Raw genomic sequence first — 13,619 nt, forward strand, 5'->3', positions numbered from 1 at the left:
CCAAAATGGAAAGTACAGCCTGAGCTGAACGCCCACACGTAGCAGCGAAGAGGGAAGGGGGCGTGCAGGGAGAGGAGGGGGGGAAAGAGAGGTGTGGTGGTTTGATATACAGTATGGGGGTGGGGGGATCACTGGTGGAAGATTTAAAAAAAGGAAGGAATTAGCGTGCAGCTGCAAGTTGAAAGTGAGAAAAAAGGGAGAGAATGGACACGCCACCCTGCAGTATGAGATGAGGATGATAAGTGAAGTTGTAGAAGAGGAGTAGGGAGAAGCTGGTTGCTGTAGAAACACTTGACAAAGTTTTAATGAAGGCATAAAGTTGGCTGTCTGCACTCAAGACGCACACACACGATCACCATACGCAAACAAACATTATAATTATGTTAGAAAATAATGGGCAGCCCCTGCTGGGCCCACGAGGGTCGTTCCTGGACTTCAGCTGAAATAAATAAATAAATGAAGATCAGCCTCCGTGAATCGGTGTAAAGCCGCGTGTGATTACGGCGGCAGACGAGCACTGACACCCTGTGGCAAAAACAGGGCATCCGCCTTGTTGGGACACGCACAGGTACCAGGAGAACAGCCTTCGTCTGCAGTGTTGCAGACGTCCACGCCTCTCACCGTCAGCCCTATGTGTGCGGTTAGGTGTCTGCCTTTCAAAGGTTATTTGTGTAATAAATATAGGCTTGAATATTAAATCAAGTAACGCACACTTAATGTTTCCATGAATAAAATTAGTTGCGCTGTGGACTTATTTTAAGGGTGTATTTTTTCCTGTTTTGGGCATTTAAAAAAAAAACTTAGCCAAATTGTCTACAAACCTCCATTTTTATTATGTCCTCTGCAGGCATGACTCACGGTGAGTTACTCTGGTCTAGAAGAAAGACGGAAACCCCGACGATTTTCATGCTTCTGTTCGATTTCTTACATAAAATCATTATGTAATTATTCTGCTTGTTCCTCCTCACATAAGAACTCCTCGCTCTCCCTGAAATCATTTGTCCATGCCTAGTTACAGATATGTGGGAAAAATAATGTGTCCTTATCCTTTAGATGCTACACCCGACTGTGAACTTCAAGGACTTGTGCTGTCTGCATGTAGACTATCGCTGTGTTGGTTATCATGATAAGCACCTTTATTTCAGTCAAATCAAATAGAGACCCTCTCTTTTTAAAGTGCGAGAGACTTAAAAAAAAAAAGTGGGGTGTGAACTTCTTTCGACTTCCTTAAGTGGGGGCATGCCAGAGAAAGGTTTGACAATAACCTAATGAAACAAGTCTTTCTTCTTCTTGTTTTACGCGCACACCATCCTTGCATTTTGCGCGCTGTAATATATTATATTCAATCCAATAAGGAGGTGGCGTGGGAGTATTGCTTCGTTTGGGGGGGTTGGAATGCTCTTTAATAAAAACAATAGGAATCACGTGGCTTAAAAGTGATGTAATGGTTATTTTATTTCTAGACATTGTGCTACTCGTTAGGCATGATTTCTAACCTTTCTATAAATAGCCCTTTGAAAGTGAACCTTAAATAAACATAAAACAGCCACTAACAACAAGAAGATAATTTAGTTGTTGGCTGATGTATTCGGTTTTGTTTAGTGATCAGTTTCTTTAGCTCTCAACCGTCCTTGATAGCGGACAGCTTTTTGGATTATCCCGTCACATTATTTCTGTATCTAATCAATCTACACGGATTAGATACAGTGCGGCTAAAGTAGCAGAGAGCTTCTGGAACAGCAATTAGGTTTGTGTAAGGTTGTTTCCCAAGTTGAGGTGATCCATAAAATAAAAGAAGAGAGAATGAGAAGTGGAACTGATGAGGCAAAAACCGCAATGAAATGGTGATAACAGTTTATTAAAGAATTTTAGTCTCTCACTAATAAAAATCAGAGGTTATATTGCATATGTAGAAACTTTACACTGTTTATAAAGGGATTTATAATTCGTTTCGGTAAACCCAACAAAGCCTCCAACTTTTTCCCTCTTTCCGTCGCACGCCCCCGCCCCCAACTCTGTCCATCCATCTATGTGTCACTCTTGACCAGCTTCACTCCCCTATTCTTCAGGACTCTCACCCGCCTCCTCCTCACCACCCTGCTCCCTCTGGGCGGGCTCACGCTCACTGCGCTCCTCGGGGTGTATCGGGCCAGACTCGCCACCTTCCCTTTCAGGCTGTGAGCCCGCCTGCCTTCCGCCTCCTCCTCCTCATCCTCCCCATCCTCCCCCTGGTAGCCGTAGCGACGGAGAAATGGTTCCAGCGTTGCTAGGCGATGAGAGAGCTCGGCGATGCGTCGGTGCAGCAGAGAGACTTCCCTGAAGAGGTCGTTGACAGACTCGGACAGAGGGCGCACCCTGCAGGAGGAACAGAGGACGGTTAACTTCAGAGGACCGCTCACACATATGGAGCGCTGTATGAAATTAATTATGACTGTGGATAAAGTCTTGAAAGACTTGATCCAAAGCAATCTGTGTGGTTACAGGAGACAAAGGAGGCAAAGACAGGCTAAGGTGAGAGTAAGAAATGCTCCTGTTCGTCTTCAAATTGGATTGGTTTACTCTCTCGTGACTTTTGATGCTCCCAAAATACATTTGTGGCAGTTCATTCATATCTCACTTTAGAATAAAAACTTGCTCTTTTTTTCAGTTCAGCTAAAGTTTAATTTAAGTAATCCAGTTCATAAAATGGTGAGTATATACATAATGCACTGGTGGAAACTTTCTGGGCATATCTTGCTATTGCCTGGTCCATATTGACATGATAGCATTAGACAGCTGCTTCAGATTTCTTGGATTGAGATCTGGTGACTTTGGAGGCCATTTGAACACAATGAACTCAGTGTCAAGAAACCAGTTTGATATGATGTCGGCTTTATGACATGGTGTGTTATGCTGCTGGAAGCAGCATCAGAGGATTGGTACACTGTGGTCATGAAGGGATGGACACGGTTAGCAACAATACTGTCGTGTAAAACAATGCTCAGTTGGTACTAAGGGGCCCAAAGTGTGCCAAATACAGTTACACCATTAGACCACCAGCAGCTACAGCCCCAAACCATTGATACACGGTAGGATGGATTCACGCTTTCATGCTTTCATGATCCTGCCATTGAAATTTCACAGCAGAAGTTGAGACTCAAGCAATGCAAATATTAGCCTTAATTTTACCTCAACTTCTTAGCTGACAGATATGGTCTTCTGCTGAGTTCAAAAGATGCTCTTTTGCATATACTTTGGTTGTTACGAGTGTTTATTTGAGCCACTGTTGCATTCCTATCAGCTCAAAGCAGTCTGGCCATTCTCCTCTGATCCCTGGCCTCAACAGGACATTTCCATCCAGAAAAATGCTACTCACTGGATATTTGTTCTTTTGTGCACCATTCTCTGTAAACCCTGGAGATGGCTGTGTGGGGAAACTCCAGTAGATCAGCAGTTTCTGAAACACTCAGACCAGCCATTTGGCATCAATAACCGTGCTTTCAAAGTCACTTAAATCACCTTTCTTCCTCATTTTGATGCTTGATTTGAACTTTATCAGGCCACCTCGACCATGTCTACGTCCCTAAATGCACAGACTTGATTGTCTAGTTAGAGGTTTGCATTAACAAGCAGTCAACAAGCAGGGCATTGGTGTACCCTACAAAGTAATGGGAAATGCGTTCACATGGTCTTAATAAAATATGAACTCTCCCAGGCTGACTAAAACAAGCCTCAATAAAAATAAAAAAACACAGAGTGAACTCTTCTTGCCAACAAACGATGCTGAAGAAATAAACATTTGCCTTAAAAGCAGATACTGTTAAACAGTAGTCATCTAATCACATAAAAGCGACTCTTTTGTCTAATCCTCAGAAACTGAGTAAACAAACCTCAGGCTGATTAGACATCATGATGATGGGTGATAAAGGTTAGGCCCACCTGGAGTAGTCGGGCAGCAGCGTGCTGGGCTGTGAGTGCAGCAGAGTTTTGATCTCACTGAAGATGCGTTTTCCCCAGGCATCTAAAACTCTGGTCACACTGCGCACTGAGGCCACATTCACGCTCTCAGCTGAAAGCGAAGCGTGACACCATCAGGCTTCAATTTATGGAACAACAAAACATCCTGTATGAATCATGAAAATGAAGAAAGCGTGTGCTTTAATTGTTCAAGAACTGTTTCTCTGAAGTGTCTCGGATTGCTGCGTTTCATTCAGCTGCCATAGCTCACGGCTTCAAACGCACAGTGATTTACGGGCTCCGTATCTCCAAACAGAATAGATCAAACACAGGCTTGTGATTTATACCTCCCTCTCTGTAGTTCCAGTACCCGTAATCCACTTCATTCTCCTCCTCGGCTGCATAGGCCCCAGTTGCTGTGGCAACCACCATCAGCGCCATCAACAGAGAGTGAGGGCCCATGTCGAGCAGATACACGCTCCCCCTTATAAAAGATGAAGAAGAAGAGAACAAATGTGCCTGTGTCAAAGTTATTTTTCAAACCAACCTTTTTTTCCCCTCCTTGTTTTTAAAGCAGAAAAAAAATGTGTTTACATCGCCGACAAAGATGTGTGGAAATCAAAGCAACTTCATGTGCCACTAATTAGTGAAAAGGCGAGCATTTTTTTTGTGTGTGTGTGTTTTGCCAGTGCGATGTGCAACTTTGCTACTGTTTTTGTTTTATTATATTTTACTTTATTGTCTCAGTTAGGACAATTTCTTGGAATCTGCCCGTGCTAAGACTAATCACTGCTTAAAAAATGGAAAAGTGATCAAAGAAAATTTGTTGATAAAGATAGACGTAGCTTCTGAGTACAAAAAGTAAACCAAATCAAAAGTGTCTTAAACATCACTTCTTTCTAATGGCCAGCAGGAGGCGCCTCCTCTGTTTGGAAATCATAGTTTTGTATAGAAATCTTTGACAAAATAAACAGACTACTCCCGCTTGTTTAAAACTGCCCTTACTAACCATAATCTAAGCTATTTTAGGTAAATTATGTCCCCGTTCAGCTTCTCTGTTTCTCTGTGAAATGATCTGTCCTGTTTGAAAACAGTAAAAACAGTACAATGCTCAGCTTCAGGCATAGTGGGACTTCGCCAGCTACTGGGCTGACTTTGCAGTGGCTATGTGCATCTTTCATATACAGTCTTTGGGTCAATTGGCACACGTGTGCCAGTAATAACTGTTACTGTCTTAGTAAATAAAAGACATCTTTCACTTAAACTGTAAGAAATAAATGTGTATAATTATGAAAAAAGTTAGCTCATTGTAATTATTCTGTAACCCTCCTATAATAATTTTGAAGCAAAATGTTTATGTTAATTCACAGAAAATGAAATTATTTTTTTAAAATGTATTTATTTTACTTTTTACTTTGGAGGCATACTGATGAAAAAACAAATAATAAATAAATATACAAATAAATGAATAAATAAATTACTATATGCAATAGTGAAAAAACAGGAACAATTCTGTCATTTGATTGTTTATCTATTACTTCATTCCTTTGTTAGAGTATGAATCGTGGTGGGGAAGGTCTTTATCAGTAGGAAAAGCTGTATAATATAAAATACAGTCCAAAATTATGCCTTTCTTCATATATTCCAAAGCTTTCCAGTGGACCAGCTTGGAGTCTTTCCCAGGCCAATTTTGGCCCCTGGGCCTCCTGTTTGACATCCCCGGTATAGAGTTTACCAAAAAGCCTTAGAACCTGGTACTTTATTACCAAAAAATACAAAAATGTTTGTGAGTATGACTGATAGCTCAAAGCATAAATGCAATGCGACTTCACTTCTTGTCTGGCAGCTTTATCTCCAGCCTTTTTCATAAAATCAAACTATGGATGTTTCGACCACAGCTTGATCCGGTGAGTCCAACAGGACCTTATTTTTGGTTAAAAAGATCACTGGTGGGGTTAGAAAGCTGGAGACTCGTGTAATACTCCCAGTCACTGTGGCAGATCCAGGATCCACAGAGGGAAAAAGAAGACGTGTAAAAACACTTGTATGTCTCTGCTTTCCCTCCAATAAAACCCCACTGATGACAACACAGCTACTTGATAATGGGGCAGGATGCGAACCAAAAAAATCTTGTTCCCTGTCGAACTGAAGGGATGAAGAAAACAGGCTTTTTCCAGTTGGACCTGTCTGTGTGTGTGGAGAGAGCAACAGCAGTTCAGTTAGGAAAAAGAAAAGGAAGGCAAGTTTTTGATTTTTAGAGTCCAGTTTTAATGGGGAAGAAAAGAGAAATGCTAAAGGCAGGCGACCCAGAAAACCAACCAAGCAAAGGGAAAAGCAAAACATCAGCACTGCATCCATATGACAGATCTGTGAATCATACTGGACAGTAATAAGTCGATGACTCACTGCTGAGGTATTGTAAATGTTCTCAGGAGGTCTGAATTTGGAGGCTGATCAAAGGAGGAGTGAAAATTAACCGCACAACAGCACCACGCAAACCAGCCGTCACCTGTTATGATCATGGTTTGTGGCTGTGCTGGAACAAAAACACTTTGCAACTTTGCAAACTAATGCCGCAGCGGCAGAAGTATCACAAGCTGGGAGCTGTTTCGGAAAAATAAGCAAATGAGCCGATACTCACGACTTGAAATGATGATGATGCTTTTAAGACTCAGCAGGAAGTCCTTCTCCCTCTCCCATGCGGTTTGAATACCAGATGTCTCTGCTCCTCTCGCCTCTCCACCCTGTCGCTGCCACGGTCCCTCTACTTACTTCTTCTCCCTTCTCTCCTGTTTTCTCCGACGCTCTCTCCACCCTCTTCTCCCAGCTTTGGGATAATTAAGAGAAGAGTGTGCGGCAGGTCCGGTACAGAGCTCTTTTTAAAACAAGTTTAGGGTTTGGGAGCTGTGCTAGCTTTTAGACCCCAACACACGCCCACCTCCAACTCTCTCTCTCCCTCTCATGCATATCACATGCAGACAAATTCTGCAACCCAGCTGCTGCCAGATGTGTGGCACATCCTCTTCTCTGAGATGTGATTTACCCCGTACTCCTTCTGTCTCATCTTCAGCGTGGGTATATGTATATTTGAGACTGGAGGCTGGAGGATCACATCTCTGCACCGTGGTCTCCTTAAAAATGTTACAAATCCTTTTTATCTGACCGTTTAACACCTTCTGCCCTCCACACAGCGATATTCAACTATAAGAAGCAACTGCTGCTAGTATTTATGTCAGAAACAGAGAAACAAGAGAAACATCTTTTACTTTTCTAGTAAACTTTAATAGAAAACCTGCATGTTTACTCTACACTGTATTGTAGACCCACTTACTCTGTAAATTAAGAATAAATATACAAAATATAATGCATTTTTAGAGGTTAAACCAACTAACAATATATACATAACATGCATTAGTTTGTTTTCTTTATTTAATATGTTGAAGAATATTTTCTCTGTAATTTGTTTGATGTTCATCCTCCAGCGTCTCTAAAATCCTCTTACAGTCATAATAATAAAATATGTATATTGTGAAGAAATAGAAGCTGTTATCTGCATGCTAAAAACACAAATGAAAAATAATTGTGGAAAATGTTGCAGTAAGTTAAACTGAAGTCATTTTGACTTCCTCTATGTAATCTGATTAAGTGCAGGAAAGTATTCAAGTTCTGTAACACGTAACGTTAAGTATAGATAAATCCATTTAAAGCGAGCATAAAGTATAAGCATAAAATATACTCCAATATGTTTACTAATACTGTGCTCATAAATAATTTTCCCTTAAACTTTGAGATAAAGATTCAAATGATTTAACATTAACAAGTAAATAAGGACTTATAATTGTTGTTTAATCACCCATTAAGGTTTTTAGACATGATCCGAAGAGCCTGCTGAAGTTCACACTGAGCATTGGAATGGGGAAGAAAAGCGAACTAAATAATTTTATTTCATATTTCAGAAACTCCATGTAGATTTCTGCTGCAGCAAACAGATAGTTCGGGCAGAATTTGGTGGAAACAACATGAAAGCATGGATCCCTGTGTAAACATTTCACACTGGTGGTGTTGTCATGGTATGAAGAACATTTATCTGAGTGGTGGCTACCACAGCCTACCTGAGTGTTGTTGCTCATCATGTCCATGTCTTTATGACCACAGTGTACCCAGCTTCTGATGCCTGCTTCCAGTAGGATAATGCACCAGTTCACAAAGTGCAAATCATCTCAACTTGGTTTCTTGAACATGACATCAAGTTCACTTTACCCAAACGGCCTCTACAAAATACAGTAAATCAAAACTTGAACATCTTCCTTATATAATATTACAGAGCAGAAGGCTAATGTACGTCAAAAGGGAAACACCAGCTAAGTAAAGTTCCTCAGCAAAGCCTAGTAGTTCATTAAACCTTTGTTTCAGCACTGGAAACTTTTAAACTCAGGGGATGTTAGGAGTCCAATCCAGTATATTAAAGGCACATAACCTCATTTCTCAGTGCACCGATTAAAGCTAAAAAGGCAATACAGTGACTCCAGTTCAACTGGTTCAGAATTCCAGTGAGGCACTTGTTTGCATGTCAGATTTAAAAGGACCTCTTAGGTTAAGTGCCCTTTTGTGCTGTGCTCCTGTAAACCTGACTATCTGTGGCTTTACTGTATACTTCACTCCCCAGGAAGGAGGAGAAATAAGAAGTGCATTATAGTGGGTATGAAATGGAAAGAGTTATTTCTCAGTGACTGGCATCCAGATGTTATTCCCCCTCTCTATGTCTGTTTTCATGCTGTGGGCTGAGGTGAGGTCAGAGTTGGACGGTAATCTCTCCAGAAAGGAAACGCTGAAAAAGTCAGGTGGACGGGTGGAGAGAAGAAGGAGGGCGTAGGAACAAAAAAGACAAATGGAGTTAAATAACAATAACTGCCACACTTTAACATCTGCACATCTCCATTGGCAGCTTCAGAGAGAGCGAATCAGCAGAGAGTTACTGCCGTGAAGAAGTCACACAACCCGCGACAGCTGGTTCACATTAACAAAAGGCAATTTGTCACCTTCAGCTAAATTCCAGCCATGTACACACACACACACACACGCACACACACACACACACACACTTATTTCCGCTCCCTGCTCGAGTCTTCTCTTTCTGCTGTTGTCTGAAAACCACATGACGAGGTGCGCACTCGTGGCTCACTCTGTTACTTCGCCAACACTGTCTCACTGTGGACGAAAGCCAAAACTGCAGTTTGCTTCCCATCCAGACGCTGACGTAACAGCAAACTGCAACCAGGAGAAGTCTTTCTTTGGACAAAACAAAAACTTTTAGAGTTGCCTGTGAAAAGTCTTTAACCTTTAGTGTTTTTAGACTTTAATATTGTCTGCCATGTCCTAGACTAACATGTAAAATGCTGTTTTTGCTTGTTCCCTTTAGAGTGCGTCAGTGTCCATCAAACATTTTGGGGAAGTGTTTTTTGGCAGAAAGAGGAACTTCAACAGTCTATAGAGTCACAAAACATTGTCATCGAAAAAGAATACAGACACTTTTATCAAACTATCCAATCGCACCATGGAATCTCAACCGTTTTGGACCCTTTTCTTCAAGTTGACATGGATACCTGCATTTTTCCTTCTCACTGTCTGTTCAGCAATGGATTCACCAAGTGAGCCACCACATTTGTGTTGTGACTGATATTTATTTGACTGGGATGAGTGTTTTCTGTTGCTTACGTGTGCGACTAACCCTGTAGTCTAGAAATAGATCGGAGAATAAATGAACTGCAGCAAATTTATTTCGTGTCCAGCGCTGAGTCATTTCAGCCCTAATGTGAACCTCTAACATGTCTTTTCACAGGTATCAGTCTGGAGCGCGAAGTCTTTGTGGCCTTTAGAGGTGAAAATCTCAACATTACATGCAATTTGATCAAAGCAGTAAACCAAACGGAAGATGGCTGCTTGACATGCTTTGATCCAAAAAACAAAACAATATACAATAATACCATCCCCACAATGGATACCAAACAGGAAAGATTTTCCTGGCATCTGGAGCTGAAAAACCTGAAGCTTTCAGGACTTTACTCCTGCCAGTATCAAACGGTGAAGGTGGATTGGTTTCTTCGAGTGACAGGTTAGTCCAAAAGAAAGAAAATGAAGATGAAAGCTCCAACTATAAGACATCTTTATCACAGTTACTCAGCAGTAAAGCATTCTAAGGAAGGAAGACCTGCCTTAAGAAACAGATTCACTGCATTTTTTCAGATTTCTTTTTTTTTAAAGAGTAAATGTGTTTAAAAGGCTCTCTGTTAAAGACATGCAGGACATGAAGATAACTGTTTGTAATCATACAATGAGTGTAACTTCTCAACTTTCCCTTCTTATTCCTTCTTTTTAAATCTTCCTCTTTCTTCAAATGAAGCAGCGTCCATCTGTGATCCTGTCACAGATGAACACGATAAATTCAAAAGAAAGCTACTGCAGTGGCAGGGCAGTTAAAACATGTTTTGAAAATAAGATTAAGATGCTTGAATCAGGGCTGCTTTGATACATATTATTAGTGTCGAGGAGGTTGGTGGGGTACGATGATACCTTGCTGCTATTGAACAACACTAAAAATAAGAAGTTTTTATAGTTGCATCCTTTACAAATACAAGGAATAATCAAAATAAGTTGTAACACAGCTTTAAGGTGAATTAATTAAGAATAGGCTTTCAAATCCTTACAGTCCCACAAAGGGGGATCATATACAGTTTGCTATTTTCCACTGGTTCTTGAAGGGCATGCGTACTGATGAAAAAGTATTGCGTAGTTCATACAGAAAAGAATAAATAAACAGCATTCTGTGTAATAAAAACAACATTTTTTCTCTCTTATCCTTCCAGTAGCTTTGCTATCCCTGAGATCTATCTTCCGACCCTTTGAAAGGTCCTGAATCTTCTTTTGGAAACCCTTGTACGTCTTGAGAAATTAGCCAGAACAGACGCCAAAGGCCATTTGATCTGCATGTTATCCAGTTGTGATGAAGTCCACCACAGGGTGACATAATTTTTTTTTAATGTATTTATTTTTTTGTCTTTGTGGTTTTTCCAGATGAAGGCTACAAGGAACCTGTTAACACAGAGTTCATCATCATGGCCATTTTCACGGGTGTGCTGTTGATCTTCAGTGTGCTCGGCTCGGTGTATGTCTTCAGAGGACATTGGGTAAGACTGATCCTGCTGTTAAGCAAGCAGTAGTTAAGAAACAGCAGGTTACAACACACCAGAGTTGTGTCACAGTTTAATGAGGGATATTTTGACAAATTTTTAACTGTATCCAGGCTTGCTCAGTTCTACAAACAAAGGTATTTAACCTCAGTGGGATGGTTGTCCCCTTTGGACGTGGTCCTGAGGGTCACTGACCCACTATTAATCACATGAGTAATCACACAACCCGAGGCATGCTCTCTAGATTAAGTTATAAGTTGGAATTTAAAATGCCCCAGTGAGAATTTTCATCTGAAACTGATTATATGATTTAATCCTGATTATACTTAAGTTTAATAAGTGTGAACAATTATACTGCCAATAACAAACAGCTGTCCAACATCAGGCAGTGTCATCTCAGTCTCAATCACAAAACCCAACTCAGATTAATGGAAATAGTCACATGCCACCAGATTTGTCATGTCTTTATTGCCTCATAAACTGCACTGGGACTGCTGTTACTGAACTACTGAATTATAATCATTTACACACTGATTTGAGCCAAAGAAAACCTAATACTCTGATTTGCAACATGCTCAATTTCTTCATCTTATCAGTGGCTGTGCTTCTTTTGTAGTCCCAGTGGACTTGAGCTCTTATACAGGAAGTGCATTGAATGCGAAAATGAAGTTAGCGCCATAAACTCTGAATACAAACACAAGACAAAAAACTAGAAAGGGAGCAGCTGTGAAGAAAGCCTCGTGTTTTACTCGTTTGTATGTTGCACACCTGTGATTGTTTTTTGGTTTTTTTTGATGAATCCAACTCCATCTTTAGACTGAGAAACATGGAGCTGGCGAGAAAAAACAAAAGCAAAGCCAAGAAGAGAAGAAGGTGACAAAGAAGGAGGACGATAGCTTGGATGCAACAGCAGCTCAGTCCTACTATGCCGTGAGCACCTCTCTCCTCATCAGTGTCTTTCACCTGAACTTCCTTACATTCATGTGGTCATTTCCAACATTTATTTGGACACTGACATGAAGATCTCTTTCAGAGTCTAGAGCCTCGTCCCAGATCTATTTATGATGTACTGGACAGCTCACCTGCCAGAAGAGAGAATGACCAAGACAAAGCCAAACCCATGAAAAAGGAACCACCCAAAAAGGTCAGCGAACTTTGAGTGTCTTTTCAAAATAACGTGGTGTCAAAATAAAACGCGTAAATGTTGACCTGCCTTTCATTTTACCTCCACAGGCAGCGCAAAAGACAAAAGACAAGGATGAAGGTGTTTTTGAGTCTGTTTATGAGAACTTTTAGATCAACTCGTGATTGTGGGATCATAATCCAGCGCTTTTCTACTTTAATCTCATCTGTGTCAGCGACACTGAGAGAATCATCTTTCAATAAAATCAACAAAAACCACAAATGCAAAGTAAAAGTAGTTTGGTACAACACAAAGATTTCTAAAAGTGTGTAAAAAATGTAAATGAACAGAAGCATTCCCATCAGAATGAGCACAGTGTATCAAAAGTACTAAAAGTTTTCACTAAATACTACGACTGTACTATGTAAAAGTCTTTAGCTACACCTCATTTCTTTAGATTTTGTGCACCAATTTATTCAAACAGCCAAGGCAAAAAGAGAGTTTGAACAGTTCTAATGAGCTTAAAAGTCAGTATTCAGTATGAGCACCTATATTTTCCACCAAAGCCTGAAATTTCTTGCTCAACTTTCTTGTCATTTCTTTAAGTAGTCTTTAGGAATAGTTCTCCAGGCATCTTGATGGATGTTCAATGCTCTTCTTTGGATGTTGACTGGGTTTGCTCTATTTTCTGTTGAAATGATTCCACACCGCTTCAATAATGTTGGTGTGGGAATAAAGTCTGGTCTCTGGGGAGATCAATTCCATAACTGACAGTGTGTGTGCGTGTGTGTGTGTGTTGTTGTTGTTGTTTTTTAAATATTATTATTGCTGGTTTTCCTTTAGTTCAGTTAGTTTGGGATCACTTTCATGCTCAAAAATGGAGTAGCTAACAATCAGATGCCAAATGGTTTTGCGTGAAAGATCAAAATCCTGTGTTTATAGTTTCATTCATTTTTGACCCCCAGTTGAATGGCAGCCCCAAACCATGACAGAGCCTCTGCCGTGTTATACACATGGCTACACATACTCTCTGTTGTACTTCTCTCCTAAGCTCCTCCGTACTGATGATGATTTAAACCAAAAATTTCCAATTTGGATTCATCACTCTATAAGACCTGTGGCCACTGATTTTCAGTCCAGTTCTTGTTTAATTTTGCACACCAGAGCCTTTTCTCCCCTTTTCCATTCATTAACAATGCTGTTTAACAGCCACCTTCCACTGAAACCATTTCTGATGAGGCTTCAGTGAACAGTACATGGATCAACTGAAGGGTCAGATGTATCTCCACTTTTTTTCCAAGTGGAGTCTAGTGTTTGATGTCTTCTTCTCACCTTAGAAACTGTGGGTAACAGGTAGCTGATTTTCAATAAAT

The 13,619-nt window shown here is 40.6% G+C and overlaps 2 protein-coding genes across 2 annotated transcripts; one reads left to right on the plus strand and one right to left on the minus strand.

Moving 5' to 3' along the window:
* Positions 1-1,842: 1,842 nt before the first annotated feature.
* On the minus strand, positions 1,843-6,926 carry LOC309709092 (uncharacterized protein). Its single transcript, XM_082537550.1, has 4 exons — positions 6,578-6,926; positions 4,284-4,420; positions 3,919-4,048; positions 1,843-2,355 (listed from the first exon to the last, which is right to left on the minus strand). The coding sequence occupies exons 2-4, from the start codon at positions 4,396-4,398 to the stop codon at positions 2,028-2,030; spliced, it is 573 nt and encodes a 190-aa protein (XP_082393676.1). The 5' UTR covers positions 4,399-4,420; positions 6,578-6,926; the 3' UTR covers positions 1,843-2,027.
* A 2,204-nt stretch (positions 6,927-9,130) lies between these two features.
* nfam1 (NFAT activating protein with ITAM motif 1) lies at positions 9,131-13,017 on the plus strand. Its single transcript, XM_082537703.1, has 6 exons — positions 9,131-9,584; positions 9,776-10,048; positions 11,008-11,120; positions 11,940-12,053; positions 12,157-12,267; positions 12,357-13,017. Exons 1-6 carry the CDS (start codon positions 9,491-9,493, stop codon positions 12,417-12,419), a joined length of 768 nt encoding a protein of 255 aa, XP_082393829.1. The 5' UTR covers positions 9,131-9,490; the 3' UTR covers positions 12,420-13,017.
* The last annotated feature ends 602 nt before the right edge of the window (positions 13,018-13,619 follow it).

The sequence above is a fragment of the Aulonocara stuartgranti genome, assembly GCF_965226115.1.
Source record: "Aulonocara stuartgranti genome assembly, chromosome: 6".
NCBI classification, from domain to species: Eukaryota; Metazoa; Chordata; class Actinopteri; order Cichliformes; family Cichlidae; genus Aulonocara; species Aulonocara stuartgranti.